The sequence below is a fragment of the Quercus robur genome, chromosome 2 (genome assembly GCF_932294415.1).
Source record: "Quercus robur chromosome 2, dhQueRobu3.1, whole genome shotgun sequence".
In the NCBI taxonomy this organism is placed as follows: Eukaryota; Viridiplantae; Streptophyta; class Magnoliopsida; order Fagales; family Fagaceae; genus Quercus; species Quercus robur.
In genome coordinates this window covers 56,651,435-56,665,728 of record NC_065535.1, presented here as the reverse complement: position 1 = coordinate 56,665,728, position 14,294 = coordinate 56,651,435, and the positions used below count along the sequence as shown (strand labels likewise).

At 35.4% G+C, this 14,294-nt stretch overlaps 2 protein-coding genes and 1 pseudogene across 4 annotated transcripts; 2 read left to right on the top strand and 1 right to left on the bottom strand.

The window, feature by feature from the left end:
* Positions 1 to 430: 430 nt before the first annotated feature.
* Positions 431 to 2,488, top strand: LOC126714123 (uncharacterized oxidoreductase At4g09670-like; annotated as a pseudogene).
* A 270-nt stretch (positions 2,489 to 2,758) lies between these two features.
* Positions 2,759 to 8,393, top strand: LOC126714121 (pentatricopeptide repeat-containing protein At3g14330-like). 3 transcript variants are annotated; one of them, XM_050414123.1, is made up of 2 exons: positions 2,759 to 5,229; positions 8,209 to 8,393. In XM_050414123.1, the coding sequence occupies exon 1, from the start codon at positions 3,267 to 3,269 to the stop codon at positions 5,217 to 5,219; it is 1,953 nt and encodes a 650-aa protein (XP_050270080.1). In that variant the 5' UTR covers positions 2,759 to 3,266; the 3' UTR covers positions 5,220 to 5,229; positions 8,209 to 8,393. The 3 variants fall into 3 exon arrangements, with proteins under 3 accessions (XP_050270080.1, XP_050270081.1, XP_050270079.1); XM_050414124.1 differs by lacking the exon at positions 8,209 to 8,393 and adding an exon at positions 7,244 to 7,421; XM_050414122.1 differs by lacking the exon at positions 8,209 to 8,393 and adding an exon at positions 6,713 to 6,856.
* LOC126714122 (protein GAMETE EXPRESSED 1-like) lies at positions 6,156 to 8,553 on the bottom strand. The gene is made up of 6 exons (XM_050414125.1): positions 8,105 to 8,553; positions 7,415 to 8,002; positions 7,208 to 7,334; positions 6,920 to 7,106; positions 6,690 to 6,840; positions 6,156 to 6,600 (listed from the first exon to the last, which is right to left on the bottom strand). Exons 1-6 carry the CDS (start codon positions 8,551 to 8,553, stop codon positions 6,354 to 6,356), a joined length of 1,749 nt encoding a protein of 582 aa, XP_050270082.1. The 3' UTR covers positions 6,156 to 6,353.
* Between the last annotated feature and the right edge of the window lie 5,741 nt (positions 8,554 to 14,294).

Here is a 14,294-nt window from a genome sequence, read left to right as displayed (position 1 = left end):
ATAACAGAATAAAACCATTTCAGGGAAGATGTGGTTATAAAAATAAGACAAATTATGGTGCCAAATCCAACATCATAAAAAGATAGACCCTTTTATTTTCGGTAAGAAAAAAAAAAAAATTAGATGTGAAAAATACAAAAAATAAATAGAAAAAGAGAAAAAAACTTACTTGTGATATCAGATGTTGGAAGTGGCAAGACAGCTTCCGGCTTTGGGGTTTGGAAGCAACTAGAATAAGAGATGATTTTGGGTTGGACCTAGAAAACATCGTATGAATGCTGAGTTACTGTTTCAGAAATAACATATACTTTTATCTTTAATTTTCCCCAACACAAACACACGTGGATGGCCTTTGGTAATATAGGAGGGCATTCTTGCCATTTAATCTAAAAGAGGTTGTAAAAGGCCTCTATTGCCTTTATCATCCTTGTGGGTGGCTTTCCTATCCACTAATCCACATACTAAAGGGAAAGTCCCTCCAGAACCAGAGAGCAAACGCTGCAAACCCCATCATCCATAATCCAAAGCAGAATTTTCAGAACCTTAAAAAAAAAAAAAAAATGTCTGAAAACCCAGTACGTTTTGGTATCATAGGATGCGCGAAGATAGCTAGGAAAGTGGCTAGAGCCATAGATTTAGCTCCCAATTCAATCCTCTACGCCATAGCCAGCCGTTCGATCGAAAAGGCTAAGAACTTTGCGGCCACAAATGGTTTACCCGAGAACGTGAAAATCTATGGGAGCTATGATCAGGTACTCGACGATCCATGTGTGGATGCAGTGTATATGCCACTACCCACTAGCCTTCACGTACACTGGGCAGTCTTGGCTGCCTGTAAAAAGAAGCATTTGCTTTTGGAAAAACCGACGGCTCTTGATGTGGCAGAGCTTGACCAGATATTGGAAGCATGCGAATCCAACGGTGTACAGTTCATGGATGGGAGCATGTGGCTGCATCATCCTAGGACTGCCAAAATGAAAGACTTGCTCTCTAATTACTCTGGACAACTTAACTTTGTGAGCTTTTGCTTTTCTTCTTTAATCAGTATGGTTTTTAGTGCTTAACATGGCAGCACATGTACAGCTGAATTTATTAGGATCTTGAACTTTTTATTGTGGCACAAGTAACTTTTTCTCTAGTGTGTAAAGATGTGGAAGTTATCATATGCGTAATAAACACTACCATATATCAATAAGAATAGATTTTCAAAAAAAAAAAAAAATCAATTAAGAATAAGTCCAGTGACACAACTTATTTTACAAATTTTTTCACAGTTCACCTAATTATACCTAGTGGCATATATATATAGAAGATAAAAGTGATGTATCTAGTGGCATATAAAAATGATTGTTCACCATTCACAAATGGTTTCATCAATAAGTTGTGAAATAAATTTTTTACATAGCAAAATTTTAATTATATATATATATGTATGTATGTATGTATGTATGTATTAAATTTTTTTTTTTTTTTAAAAAAGCATTCAAATTTCATGCATGGGAGCGAAATGCAATTAAATTTGTTTGAACAATTTTGTCTCCATTTTATTCTGATTCTAAAGAAAGGAGTAATTTGTGAATTGTGTCACTACAAATCCAGCTCCAAATTCCACTTCTGGTTGTTGGTGATGATAATGCTGTGTTTCGAATTGTTGTTGTTGATGATATATAAATTGAAACTCACAGTTATATTTTCTTCTGGTTCTGCATATGTTCCTCTTTGAGTGTTAGATCCACAGCCAATCAACTTCGTCAGCGACCCCAGAATTTCTAGAGAGCAACATAAGAGTGAAACCAGACTTGGACGCTCTTGGTGCGCTTGGAGACTCAGCCTGGTACTGCATTGGAGCCATCTTGTGGGCTAAGGACTACCAATTGCCAACTACAGTAACTGCTCTGCCTGATGTTACCAGGAACTTAGCTGGAGTCATCTTGTCATGCACGGCTTCTCTTCATTGGGATCAACCCGACACGACAGTTGCAACAATTCATTGCTCCTTCCTCTCCCACTCATCCATGGACTTGGCCATTTGTGCTTCCAAAGGATCCTTGCATGTCAAGGACTTCATAATCCCATATCAAGAGCATTCTGCTTCTTTTGACTTCACATTGGACTCTTAAGTTTCTCGATCTCCATATTGGGTGGAGTGTGAAGCCTGAGGAAGTTTGCGTCACTTCTCAGCTTCCTCAAGAGGCTTTGATGGTTCAAGAGCTAGCAAGACAAGTTGAGGGCATTAGAAAATCCAAGTTTCGCCCTGATAGTAAATGGCCTGGGATTAGTAGAAAGACGCAGTTAGTGATGGATGCAGTGAAGAAATCCATTGATCTTGGCTGCAAACCCATTAATTTGTAAATTTTCTAGTGCTGAGTGAACATTTTCTACCCAATCATGTAGCAGGCATTAAGTATGAGACCATATACTATATAAAGTCAAAGCTTATATATATATATATATATATATGTATGTATAATGTTTTTGTAGCTCTCAATGATGTATAATGTTTTCAGCTTCCAATGTTACACAATTTTCTGCTTGCAACACCCCACAAGCGAGTATTATTCATTTCACATTAGGGTAATATTCAACATCGAGTAATCAGCTCGTACTGAACAAATTGTGTCATAAATTGAAGCCAACTCCTGCAGGAAGATCTTTTTATTCCCAGTGCAGGTGCAGCTACTAGCTTACTATATGAATTAGTCTTTGAGACTCAAACACTTAGTGACCACAATGCGCAACAACTCCATGACACACAGCACATCATGAAGATGAAGACATCTGGGTGTCTGCTAATATCTATAAATCATAGCCAGGGAATGAAGTCATAAAAATGTCATACCCAGTCTACAAAGTTTTCACTTTTAAAAGTTCATACTTGGTACGTAAAGTTTGCACTTTTATCCCGGCTCTATAAATCATAGAATGAAGTAGCACTAAATCATTGAATTAAAAAAAAAAAAAAAAAAAATCGGGAACAGTGCTAGGATTAAAGGTACACAGAAACGACTGTAGTGTGAATTGATCACGTATTGGATGTGTTCATTACAAATCTCAGCCTCGATATACCTTAGCTCTAAAAGATTTTGCTACTATCATCTCATAAGTTGTCCCAGTATCCAAAGGAATATCATAGCTGGTAGAGCAATTGGGCACTGGCAGTTGTGAATTGTGCGGCGTTTGTTAACTCTATTAGAGCCATAGTACTAGAAAAGCTTTTCTTTACATCCGGTGCTAAACATAGAAAGTAGTAGCCAGACAGTCTGATAATGATTCCCGCCATTTCTCTATCAACTAACATAACCGTAACAACTAACATAACGGTCACTTCAACACCCAAGGCTCACAAAAACAAAAGACCTCTAAACTCAACCCTCAAATCTCTGACTAAAGCAGGAAAACTAGATGAGGCCCTTCGTGTAATCGAATCCTCACCGTCCAAACCTGTGGCGTCTGAGCCAGATCTTGAGGCCTACTCTCTTTTCCTCCACTCCTGTATCTCTAGGAAATCCTTAGAACATGGCCAAAGGCTCTACTTGCACCTTCTCCTCTCTAGAGATAAAGGCAATTATGATCTTCTCAAGAACCCCACCATAAAAACCAAGTTCATCACGCTTTTCTCAGTTTGCGGCCTAATTGATGAGGCCCTTGGTGTGTTCGAGGATGGACTTGAACATGAACTTGTACCCGAATCCGTCTGGGTGGCAATGGCTATTGGATTTTCAAAAAATGGGTATTCAAAAGAAGCTTTACTTATATATTGTGGCATGTTGTCCAGGTTAGTTCAACCGGGTAATTTTGCATTTTCGATGGCCTTGAAGGCTTGTGCAGATTTATGTGAACTGCGGGTTGGTAAAGCGGTCCATGCCCAGATCATCAAGTGTAATGAAGAACCAGATCAAGTAGTGAATAATGCTCTTTTAAGGTTGTATACTGAGTGTGGGTGTTTTGATGAGGTACTAAGGGTGTTCGAAGAAATGCCTCAACAGAACGTTGTTTCTTGGAATTCTTTGATTGCAGGTTTTGTTCACCGAAAACAAGTGTTTGAATCACTGGACACTTTTAGGAGGATGCAAGGAGAGGGGATTGGATTCAGTTGGGTTACTCTTACAACAGTCTTACCGATTTGTTCCCAACTGACTGCGCTTAATAGTGGGAAAGAGATACATGCCCAGATTGTGAAGTCCACTAGAAAACCTGATGTCCCAGTACTAAACTCACTTGTGGACATGTATGCAAAATGTGGAGCAACAGATTACTCCAGGAGAGTGTTTGATGGAATGCAGAGCAAAGATTTGACTTCATGGAATACCATGCTGACAGGGTATGCTGTCAATGGGTGTCTACAAAAGGCAATGGAGATTTTTAATGAGCTGGTTGAGTCTGGTATTAGACCAGATGCAGTAACGTTTATTGCCTTACTGTCGGGTTGTAGTCATGCAGGGCTTACTGGTGAGGGACAAAGATTGTTCAATGAAATGAAGAAGAATTATGGGTTGTCACCAAGTGTAGAGCATTATGCTTGTTTGGTAGATATGTTGGGTAGAGCTGGGAGAATCAAGGAGGCACTAGAGGTAGTGAAATTCATGCCTATGAAGCCAATTGGCAGCGTATGGGGATCATTACTCAATTCATGCCGGCTCCATGGCAATGTTTCTCTAGGTGAGGCTATTGCAGAGCAGTTGTTTGAGCTTGAACCTAACAATCCTGGAAATTATGTGCTGCTCTCAAACATTTATGCGAATGCAGGAATGTGGGATAATGTCAAGATAGTTAGAGACATGATGGAAAGAAGGGGAATGACGAAAGAGGCAGGGTGCAGTTGGGTACAAATAAAGAATAGAATTCACACTTTTGTGGCAGGTGGAGGTTTTGAATTTCGTAATTCTGCCGAGTATAAGAAGGTTTGGAATCAACTGATGGATGCTATGGAAGAAATTGGATATGTCCCTAATACTGGTGTTGTACTTCATGATGTAAACGAAGAAACAAAATCAATTTGGCTTTGTGGGCATAGTGAACGACTAGCAACTGTATTTTCACTAATTCACAGTTCTGCCGGAGTGCCAATTAGAATTACAAAGAACCTTCGTGTTTGTGTGGATTGTCACACCTGGATGAAGATTGTTTCAAGTGCCACTGGGAGGGTGATTGTTTTAAGAGATACAAACCGTTTCCACCATTTCAGGGGAGGAGCCTGCTCTTGTAAGGACTACTGGTGAACAGACCATAGTAAGAAAGCATAATTATTTGTATTTTTTATATTTAAATTCTAATTCATCCTGTTCCTACAACCCACCAAAACCAATACCATCTCTGTGCTAGAAACTAAATTTTCAAGCATAAAATAGCGTCGAATTGCTCTAATACAATCATCATCATCATCCCATAATCATCTGAGTAAATTATCAACAACAAAAAAATACTGCATGAACCCATTATAACAAAGAATGATATACCTTAGGTTTGTCCTAAACAAATATATATATATATATATATATATTTGATGGTAAATTACACACACACCTAATGTGTCTTCAAGCCACGTACTCACATTTCATCCCTTTCTTTATTAAGGGAGGAAGGAGTGCCACTTCAGCCAGAGTTCATTGGCAGTTTGTCCTGAATTGATATACAATGTAAAATAGAAAAACATAATACTGAATATAAATGAGGATTACATAATTATGGTCATATTGGTTACACTGACAGAGAGTAGATTGCTCTGAATAGAGTAGTTTCCCTAGAAGAGCAGAATGTTATGTGAACTTTGGGTTCACTACAAGGACCCAACTACTCTACATTCAAGTACAATGGGCTTAATCAGTCTCCAATTCAACATGCTTATAATTATATAACTAATGTAGACAAACTGTAACTTAGTTAACTTTTTGTGACCATTTATACCTCTAAATTTATTTACAATAGGAGCAAGAGAATGTACAATGTGCAACTCATTTGGGATTGCACAAGAGACTGCACTGTATTGATCTAAAAATATAGGTGGACCTTACTAATAGAATGGATCCATTGCTTATTAATTTTCAAGTTTTACATATATGAAAGTTTTTCAAAGAATTTTTATTTCATGCATTCTCATTGTAAACCATGCACCCACCCACAATAGTAATATGAAAATATGTTAGGTAAGAGAAGGAATAAACAAATAGTTTAGCTAAATTTTTAAACACTATATTTCCCCCGTCAAACAAGTAGAATCATAAATTTTCTATTGAACAAATGAGTTTAAAAAACCAAGAAACCAATACATACATACAGTGTTAAGCTGAAAGTACATCATAACGTAAAAGTTTGTTGGAAACTAGTACTAACACTAAGAAAATTCTCAATGAAGTCTATCTGTGGCGGAGATTATATTTTCTTGTAATTGAAGTGGTCATGATTGAATTTTCTCCAACTTCCTCTGGAAGTATACAGTCAGGGTCCTCAAAATTGTTTACATCTTCTGGTAAGTCAGAGTCAATCCATGTAGACCAGTTTTCATCACTATCCATGTCCCATGACAATTCCTTGTGTCTATCCAAGCCATTGATCTTCTCAATTAATGTTAGAAGCATCTGATGGTTCAGCACTTCAAAGTCTCTGCATGATTCACAAAGCCCTAAATTAAATCTGAATCTATAAATGCATTCTCTTACCTAAATACTATTTTATTCTTCATTTTAAAATACCTGTATGTGCATATGGCATGTAGAATCTGGATTGAAGCAAGAAGCACAAAGAGCGACCTGGTCAAATTTATTATCCATGATCTTCGTTCAATATTCTCATTTGTTGCAAGCTGAAGTATTGCAACTTCTATTACAAATGTAGCGCAAAGCCCTGCAAAAAAAAATAATTTTATGGTAATATAGGTTCCCAAATTAAAAAGAACGAAAAGGAGGTAAAGTAGTAGAGATACCGATATATAGCCTGGGCCTGACTTTGTACGTTTGCTTTGTGCTAGTGAACATATAGATTATCAAAATTGATATACAGTACACAAAGAAAGCTTTAATTACTCGCGATTCAAGCAGCATGGCATTGTGCAAAGCAAACAGATTATCTAAAACAATAAACATGCTTGCTTGCTTTGATTCAAAAGATTCCTAAAAGCAGAGATAGAGATATTTAGTCAAAAAAATGAACACTAATCCAAGCAATCACTTTATGAAAAAAAAATTAGTAAGGCTCAGAAGAAAATGCTAACCTGAGCTACTAAAATAGACTTTGAATTTTCCATCAGGTGGTCATGAACTCTTTGAAGCTGTTCTTGCTGCCGAAGAAGCTCTTCCTGTTGTTTGTGGCTATATTCGGCAAAATGTTGCAGAGTACTCCTGTAATTCATTAGTATTAGAAAATTATTTATTGATATTCTTGGTTTTAATTTACTTTATCATTTAGTTTCCTATTTTACCTGCTCTCTTCTAGTTCTTCAGATTGAAATTTAGTTAAAATTTGAAGACCCTCAAGTGCCATGGATTGCTCATCCAAAAGTTGTTGCTGCTTATCTAAGGAAATAACTGCCATATTCCCAATGTCATCTGCTTTGCTTTGTAGATTTTCCATCTTTATAGACATTGCATCTCCAACTTTAGTTATCCCCTTCTCTATTTCGATAGCTTCATTTCTTAAATTATCTATTTCTTGGCCCAAAATATTGTAAGAATCTTTAAGCATTGTCATCCAGTCCACCAAATTTCTCCTCATTTCCACTTGTCCTTCTTGCAGCTCTGATTGAGAAGCTGCAAGCTCCTTTGATTGCTCATATAAAACTTCTGAATGCTTGAGAATGACATCTATATGACCTCCTACATTCTTTGTTGTTAGAGCTACTTGTTGGATTCGAGTATCAATGGAATTTAAAGAGTCATGAATTTCATTCGAGTTCTGCAATAGAGATTCTGTTTTTCCTTCTATAATTTCTAATTTGTCTTCAGCCAGTTGGGCTGAAATTTTCAGTTCATTTACTAATCTCTCTGTTTGTTGCTTGAATGTGTGAGTCCTGCAAATTGCACAAGGAAAAAAAAAAAAAAAAAACTCCGTTTAGGTTCTCTTAGACAAGGAAAAGAAGCAATTCAAAATATGTGAAGAAATAATACTTAACTGTAACTGATGGCAGATGGAGTTAGTTTCAAGATAAAATGCAAGATAAACCTGGTACTCATCTTCACTCAAGCCCTTTAAGCATTTAGCAATGGCAAATTTCAGGTCACAAGAAGGAAAAGGTTGCCTCCCAGAGTCCTTTTGAAAGCAATCACTAAGATGCCAAGCAAATCTAGACCGCTTCTCATCCACAGCAATAATCTCTGAGCATCCGGAAAAGAGATTCTGGTAAGCATTTTGCCAACAAGAGTTTGTAGCAACCAATTTGTTTTTAGCACTTTCCACTAGCCTGGTTCCCTTCTGATCATTAAAACCTTCCATGGAGAATTCAGCAAGGCCAGAATGATCCTTTGTACCAGAAGAAGAGAACCAACTCCATGACTTGCACTTCATTGAATATGAAACTAAAATTAACAGCAGCGGAAGAAGAAGATGACAATGACAACCCATTTGAGCTTTACAATGAATGTTTAAAATACTGTTTAGGCTGTTCACCAAAATTATGAAACCTGCGATACACAGCTCAAATTATATAAATTTAGGATTCCGCTAAATAAAGCTCATCCATACACATACATGGATATGTCCTCACCTCTCAGTATATAAGATTAGCAGGAGACAGACCAACAAGACTTGGAGGGCAAGGAAAGAAAGCAGTATAAATCGAAAAGTACAATTTGAAAGACAAAGTAGGGTAAAAAATTATATGTAGAAGAGCAACAAACGGAACTAAAATGATTAAAAATGTAATTCTCTATTATTATTTTCCTTCTCTATTTTTTTTTTTTTTTAAATTAACTTGTCCTCATCAAAATACCTAATGATGATAGAAATGCTTAGGCATGCAATTCAAAATAATTCAAAGGCTGCAGAGAAACCAAATACAAACCGAGGAGAAATTATGTAATCTACCTATGGTTTGGATTAGATTTAAATTTGTAACCTATGCATTAAAAAGTTTTAGGAGAAATTAATTAGTGCCTTTTATCAAAAGAGATAGGTCACATGTTCGTGTCCAGGAATCAGCCTCTCCAAAAAAAAAAAAAAAAAAATCTACCAAATCCAAACTTGAGATAGAGAAGAAGATACAATTCTGCTTATACTTGAAACGACACCTGAACCTGGCTAAAGAAAGGAAATGTGGGATTTATAATTGTAGCAAAGAAAAATCAAGAAAACTCCCTGGAATTAATAACCATTTTTACTGTGCCAGACTGCCAGTTAAGAGTTCCAATTTATTGTTGCAATTCATTCTAGTCTTCTAAGCCAGTTTCCAACTACTATAAAATAAAAATTAACAAACGAAAAATCAATAGACTTATTGTTCCCTAGTTAATATTTACATGCTTGTTTAACCAAAAAAAGAAAAAGAAAAAGAAGTCACCAAAACCCAAAACTTATTTTTTAAATTGAATTGTATATATTCACGTTGCATACTCGCCTTCAAAAATAAATAAATAAAACGAAAAAAAGAAAGAAAGAAAGACAACATGTGACATTTTATTTTGTAAAACGAGTGTACTAACTATCAGATACTCTTCAAGTTTTGTAAACAATACAAATTTCTAAAAAGTGACAGAAATATGAACATTGTGGATCGTTGTTGATAATGTATCTAGTCGAATTAACACTGTTTGATTTCAATAAGAATATTATGGAAAAGGATGAGAGAGAGAGAGAGAGAGAGAGAGATAGAAACCTTGGTTGGGACTTGAGATTAATTGTTGTTGTAGTAATGTAAAATAATTTAATCTGTTTGGCTGAATTTTGAAGTCCTCGTGTTAAATTTAATTTAATTTAAAAGCGAATCATTTGAGACAAAAACAGAAATATATATACATACACCGACATATATAACTCTTCCAACCAAACCAATATCATGGAACGGTGCGTTTAGAGGCGCGAAACGGTTCGTTGTTCCAGCCTCGGGTCCATTTCGTTGAGTTTCGTCCGGTATTGAAAACATACCAGAAGCAGAAGGATTGGCCTGAATCAACCCGACAACTGAAGGAACGCACCCCATCACACCTGTCATTTCCATCTTCTTCTTCCTCGTGCGTTTCCTCTGCACTTCTTTTTCTAGTTCTTGAGTTGTTCGCCCAGTTCAACTTTATTGCTTTTAGTTTTGAGTAATCTATTACTTTTATATATATATATATATATAAATGAAAGTATTTTACTTTTTGTTGATGCGGATGCCTCAACTTTGCAAGCTTCATACATTTATACCTCATTATAATTTTTTTTTTTTTTTTTAAATTCCTTTCAAAATTTTGATACATCAGTTTTGTAAGCCTATGGACAGAACCAAGATTCGAGCTTATTAGAGGGGTCAAAGTATAAACCAAAAAAGTTTGAGAAATTTTCAAATTTTATCACCTTAATTAACATTACAATCTAATATTTGTTGGCACAATTAAAGATCATATTGCAATAAACTAATACCAATTTTATCGGAGGTGATTTTTTTGAAATTTTGTTTGAGGATTTTCAAAATTTAGGACATCCACACTAGATATTTCCTGAATTGTAAATTTAGGATAATTTATTCTTAATGTAAAATTAGTGGTCTTAATTCTTCACTCAATTTTAATAATTAATTGACAAATCAAACAAACTAATTTTAATAATTTCCAAATGGTAGTTCTCTAAACCTTTAGACTCCAATCAACGGTCACAAATCATTATTAACATGTATGGTGCTATTCAATATTCTAGCACATTCTACATCATGCTTCCATGCCCCCACAAGACAATAAAATAATGTTAATAATATATTGGTTCCAAATCACACGATCACAACCCACAACTCGCACTTAACCAAAACACATGTCTGGAGATAAACCAAACAAACAGTGAAACAAAGAAAATATATTCACAATCACATTCCCAATGTCTTATCTAAAGTCACACTACACCAAAACATGAGAGAGATAAGAGAAGAGAAATCCATGAGTCCATACCTTAACCAAATCAACTTGTGTGTGAGTGTAAACAGTGGACTAGATTAGAGAGGTGGAGATGCGCAAGCCAAAGGAGCAGACGAACCAAACCATGTAGCTGGTTAGGATTGGTGTGTGGAAGCATTTAAGAATGAGAGCTATAGAGTGAGACAGAGGGGGAAATGTTTTAATGGGTAAAATTGGGGATTTGTGATTTCTGTTTTGTTATTTCAAATTTGTGATCATATTGTGTATACTTTTTGGTTTAGACTGGAATTTTGTTTAATCTTAAGGTTATTTGTGTTATTGGGTTTGTTTAGATTGGATTAATGTTCTATTTTTTTTTTTGGTTTATCTAGAGGTTATTCTTATTATTCTTGGGACAACTGGGTTTGATTTGATTAGAGGTTTTTTTTGGTTATTCATGGGGCAATCGGGCAAAGTAGATAGTTTTAATTTTTGGCTCTATTGGGTCAATTTGAAAATATTTTTGGAGGAGGGGGGCCAAAAGTAATATTTTGGGGCTACATTTTAAATTTTATGAGAATACATACCTACTAAGCATAACTTTTGAAAAATCTTGGGGGGGCGGGGGGGGGGGGGGGGGGGGGGGGCGCCATGCCCAGCCCTCACTTAGTTCCATCTCTGTGCAAGCCTCACAAATTTACACCTCATTATAATTTATTTATTTATTTTAATTTCTTTAATTAGCCTACAATATTAGAGAGACTTACATTGAGATTAAAATTTGGATTAAAATAAGTAATTTCTTTAATTAGATTGCAATATTAAAGAGACTCACGATTCAAGAAAAAAATAAAAATAAATAAAAGAGACGTTACGATTCAAAAAACCCAATACATCTACATCCTTTTCCTTTTTCTTTTTATTTTGCCATAGTGGGTGTTTGTTAGGTACCAAAAAACCCAATAAATCTACATCTTTTTCCTTTGTCTTTTTATTTTATCATAGTGGGTGTTTGTTAGGTACCAAAGGTTGTGTTTTATGACCATGGTATGTCCTTTTATTTTTTATTTTTTTATTTATTTTACAAGGCATAAGGTTTAAATTAGAACAATCTTATTCTCACTACAACAAATGCCTTTCTTTTTTCTTTTTTCTTTTTCTTTTTTTCTTTTTTTAATGGTGAAACTTGAAAGATATTCATTCAAATTGAAATTGGATAACAACAGAGTGAGAGCAGCACAGAATAGAACATTACACTAAATCATTTAACAGGAATTGCTAAACAAAAGAAGGGTTAATGCCCTTCCAAACTCTAGAGTGACCAGAGATTCTAGCTTCTTTGGCCAATTCAAGAGCAACTCTGTTGCCATCCCTTTTTAGATGTTGGAACGTGCACTAGGAAAAGGTGAGCTTTGCCAACTTGATATCCTTAAGGATGTGGCCTATTTCTCCTTCTTTGTCTCCTGAGTTCAAGGTTTGGATGATAGACAGAGCATTTGACTCGAAGATGGCCCGAGGGATGTTGATTTCAGAAGCAAATAGCACCCCCTGGTGTAGAGCAAGAGCCTCTGTGACCTTTGTTGTGAAGGTTGAAGGGAGGAGTTTGTTAAAGGCTCCTATGGCGGTGCCATGATTGTCCCTAATGATCATACCAATGCTTGAGCATTTGCCATCTTCAACTGATGCTTTGTCCATGTTTATTTTAAAGCAACCTGGTGGGTGGGGGGGGGGGGGGGGGGTGCGCTCCATTTGGAGGGAGTGGGGAATGAGTGGGAAGTATCAAAGAGCTAGCGTCCTTAAAGTCAAGGATGAAAATTTTTGTCACCAATGTCTTATTTTCGTCACCTATGACATTTGCCGACGAAATTGGTTTCGTCACGTATAACACGTAGCCAAAAGTCCTAGCAATGAAGAATTTCATCTCCAAAAGGTCCAACTAATTTAAAAATAATAATAATAATAAATAAATAAAACTTTTGGCAACGAAACCATTTCGTCACCTACACCAATTTTTTTTCTTTATAAAAATCTTGCCATATTGGGCGACGAATCATTTCATCACCAAAAGTTATTATTCCATCATATCCAAACTATTAGTGACGAAAAATATCGTCGCCAAAGATTTATTATTTTTAGTCTAATTTTCTATTTTCATTTATTTTCTTTGATATTAACCTGTCATTTAATTATTAGAATCTCACATTTGAACAAGAAATTTATAAGCAAACAATCCATACAATCCAAAAGTAAATAAAACAAGTATTAGATTCAATCCATCCAAACAATTTGTTTGCAATACATACAATAACACAAGATGTCTTATAACAATACAAGGACATTAATGTAATATAATTAGGGCCAAAGGAAGATGTCTTTAAATGTCTTCAAGTAGTGCCAAAAGAAAATGCCCTAAAAGTCACCAATAAGATATCTGCACAAATATAAAAACAAAACTACATTAAAATCGTAAAGCAAAAACATTAAATATGTTATAAGAAATATTTCTAACAATGCATTAAAACTAGTCACACCAATGAATTAAAGTCACAACTCCTAAACAATAATTTGTAGAAAGCAAAGATACATTTTCAAGTGTAATGTAATACAAATATTTTCTAGCAATGCATTAAAAGTAGACATAGTTAATAGTGTCATCATAATCCATGCTCTTCAAAAAGTTTAAGATATTATTTTGCAACTCTTCTTGCTTTGCTTTTCCCTCCTTGAGCTCAACTATTTGACTCTCTAGATGCTGGATATATTGGACTAAGAAACTAGATAAGGCAGTGGTCGTAAGAGAGGAGGAATGTCTCATGCCAAGTCCTTTTAATTACAATGCTAGATTTCTTCTTAAAAACTATGTTAGATATCTTCTCTTGGGTCAGGGGAATTGCATTAGAATCTTGACAATGCTCCTCTTGTACTTTCAAAATGGTTTCCTATCATTTCAAAGAAAAGAACAAACAATTACAATAGTAATACATATATTATAGGTTTACAAACATTATAGGGATGGAATGATATACATACATATGTCTCTTCATCCTCAGGGTGTATCCACATATTTGTTTTTGGATTGAAGTGAACATCACGAAAGATTTTCGCCAATTCAGGACATTGATCTCCATAATTATTTGTTTACAAGAATAAAAGAATATAGATATGATTCTAGTATTGCTATCTACAGTAGAAAATTACTAGAGTGACCTCACATGGCTTCAACAAAACTGGATTCTTTTACCTTATGAATCTCTTTAATGCACTTATACCGAATTTGTGTCT

Bases quoted from the DNA above. Each gene is read 5' to 3' on its own strand.
- LOC126714122 (XM_050414125.1), bottom strand. From the start codon at position 8,553: ATGGGTTGTCATTGTCATCTTCTTCTTCCGCTGCTGTTAATTTTAGTT. The intron at 7,335-7,414 runs GTAAAATAGGAA...AATGAATTACAG, and splicing joins GAAGAACTAGAAGAGAGCAG to GAGTACTCTGCAACATTTTG. The intron at 7,107-7,207 runs GTTAGCATTTTC...CTCTGCTTTTAG, and splicing joins AGTCTATTTTAGTAGCTCAG to GAATCTTTTGAATCAAAGCA.
- LOC126714121 (XM_050414123.1), top strand. From the start codon at position 3,267: ATGATTCCCGCCATTTCTCTATCAACTAACATAACCGTAACAACTAAC.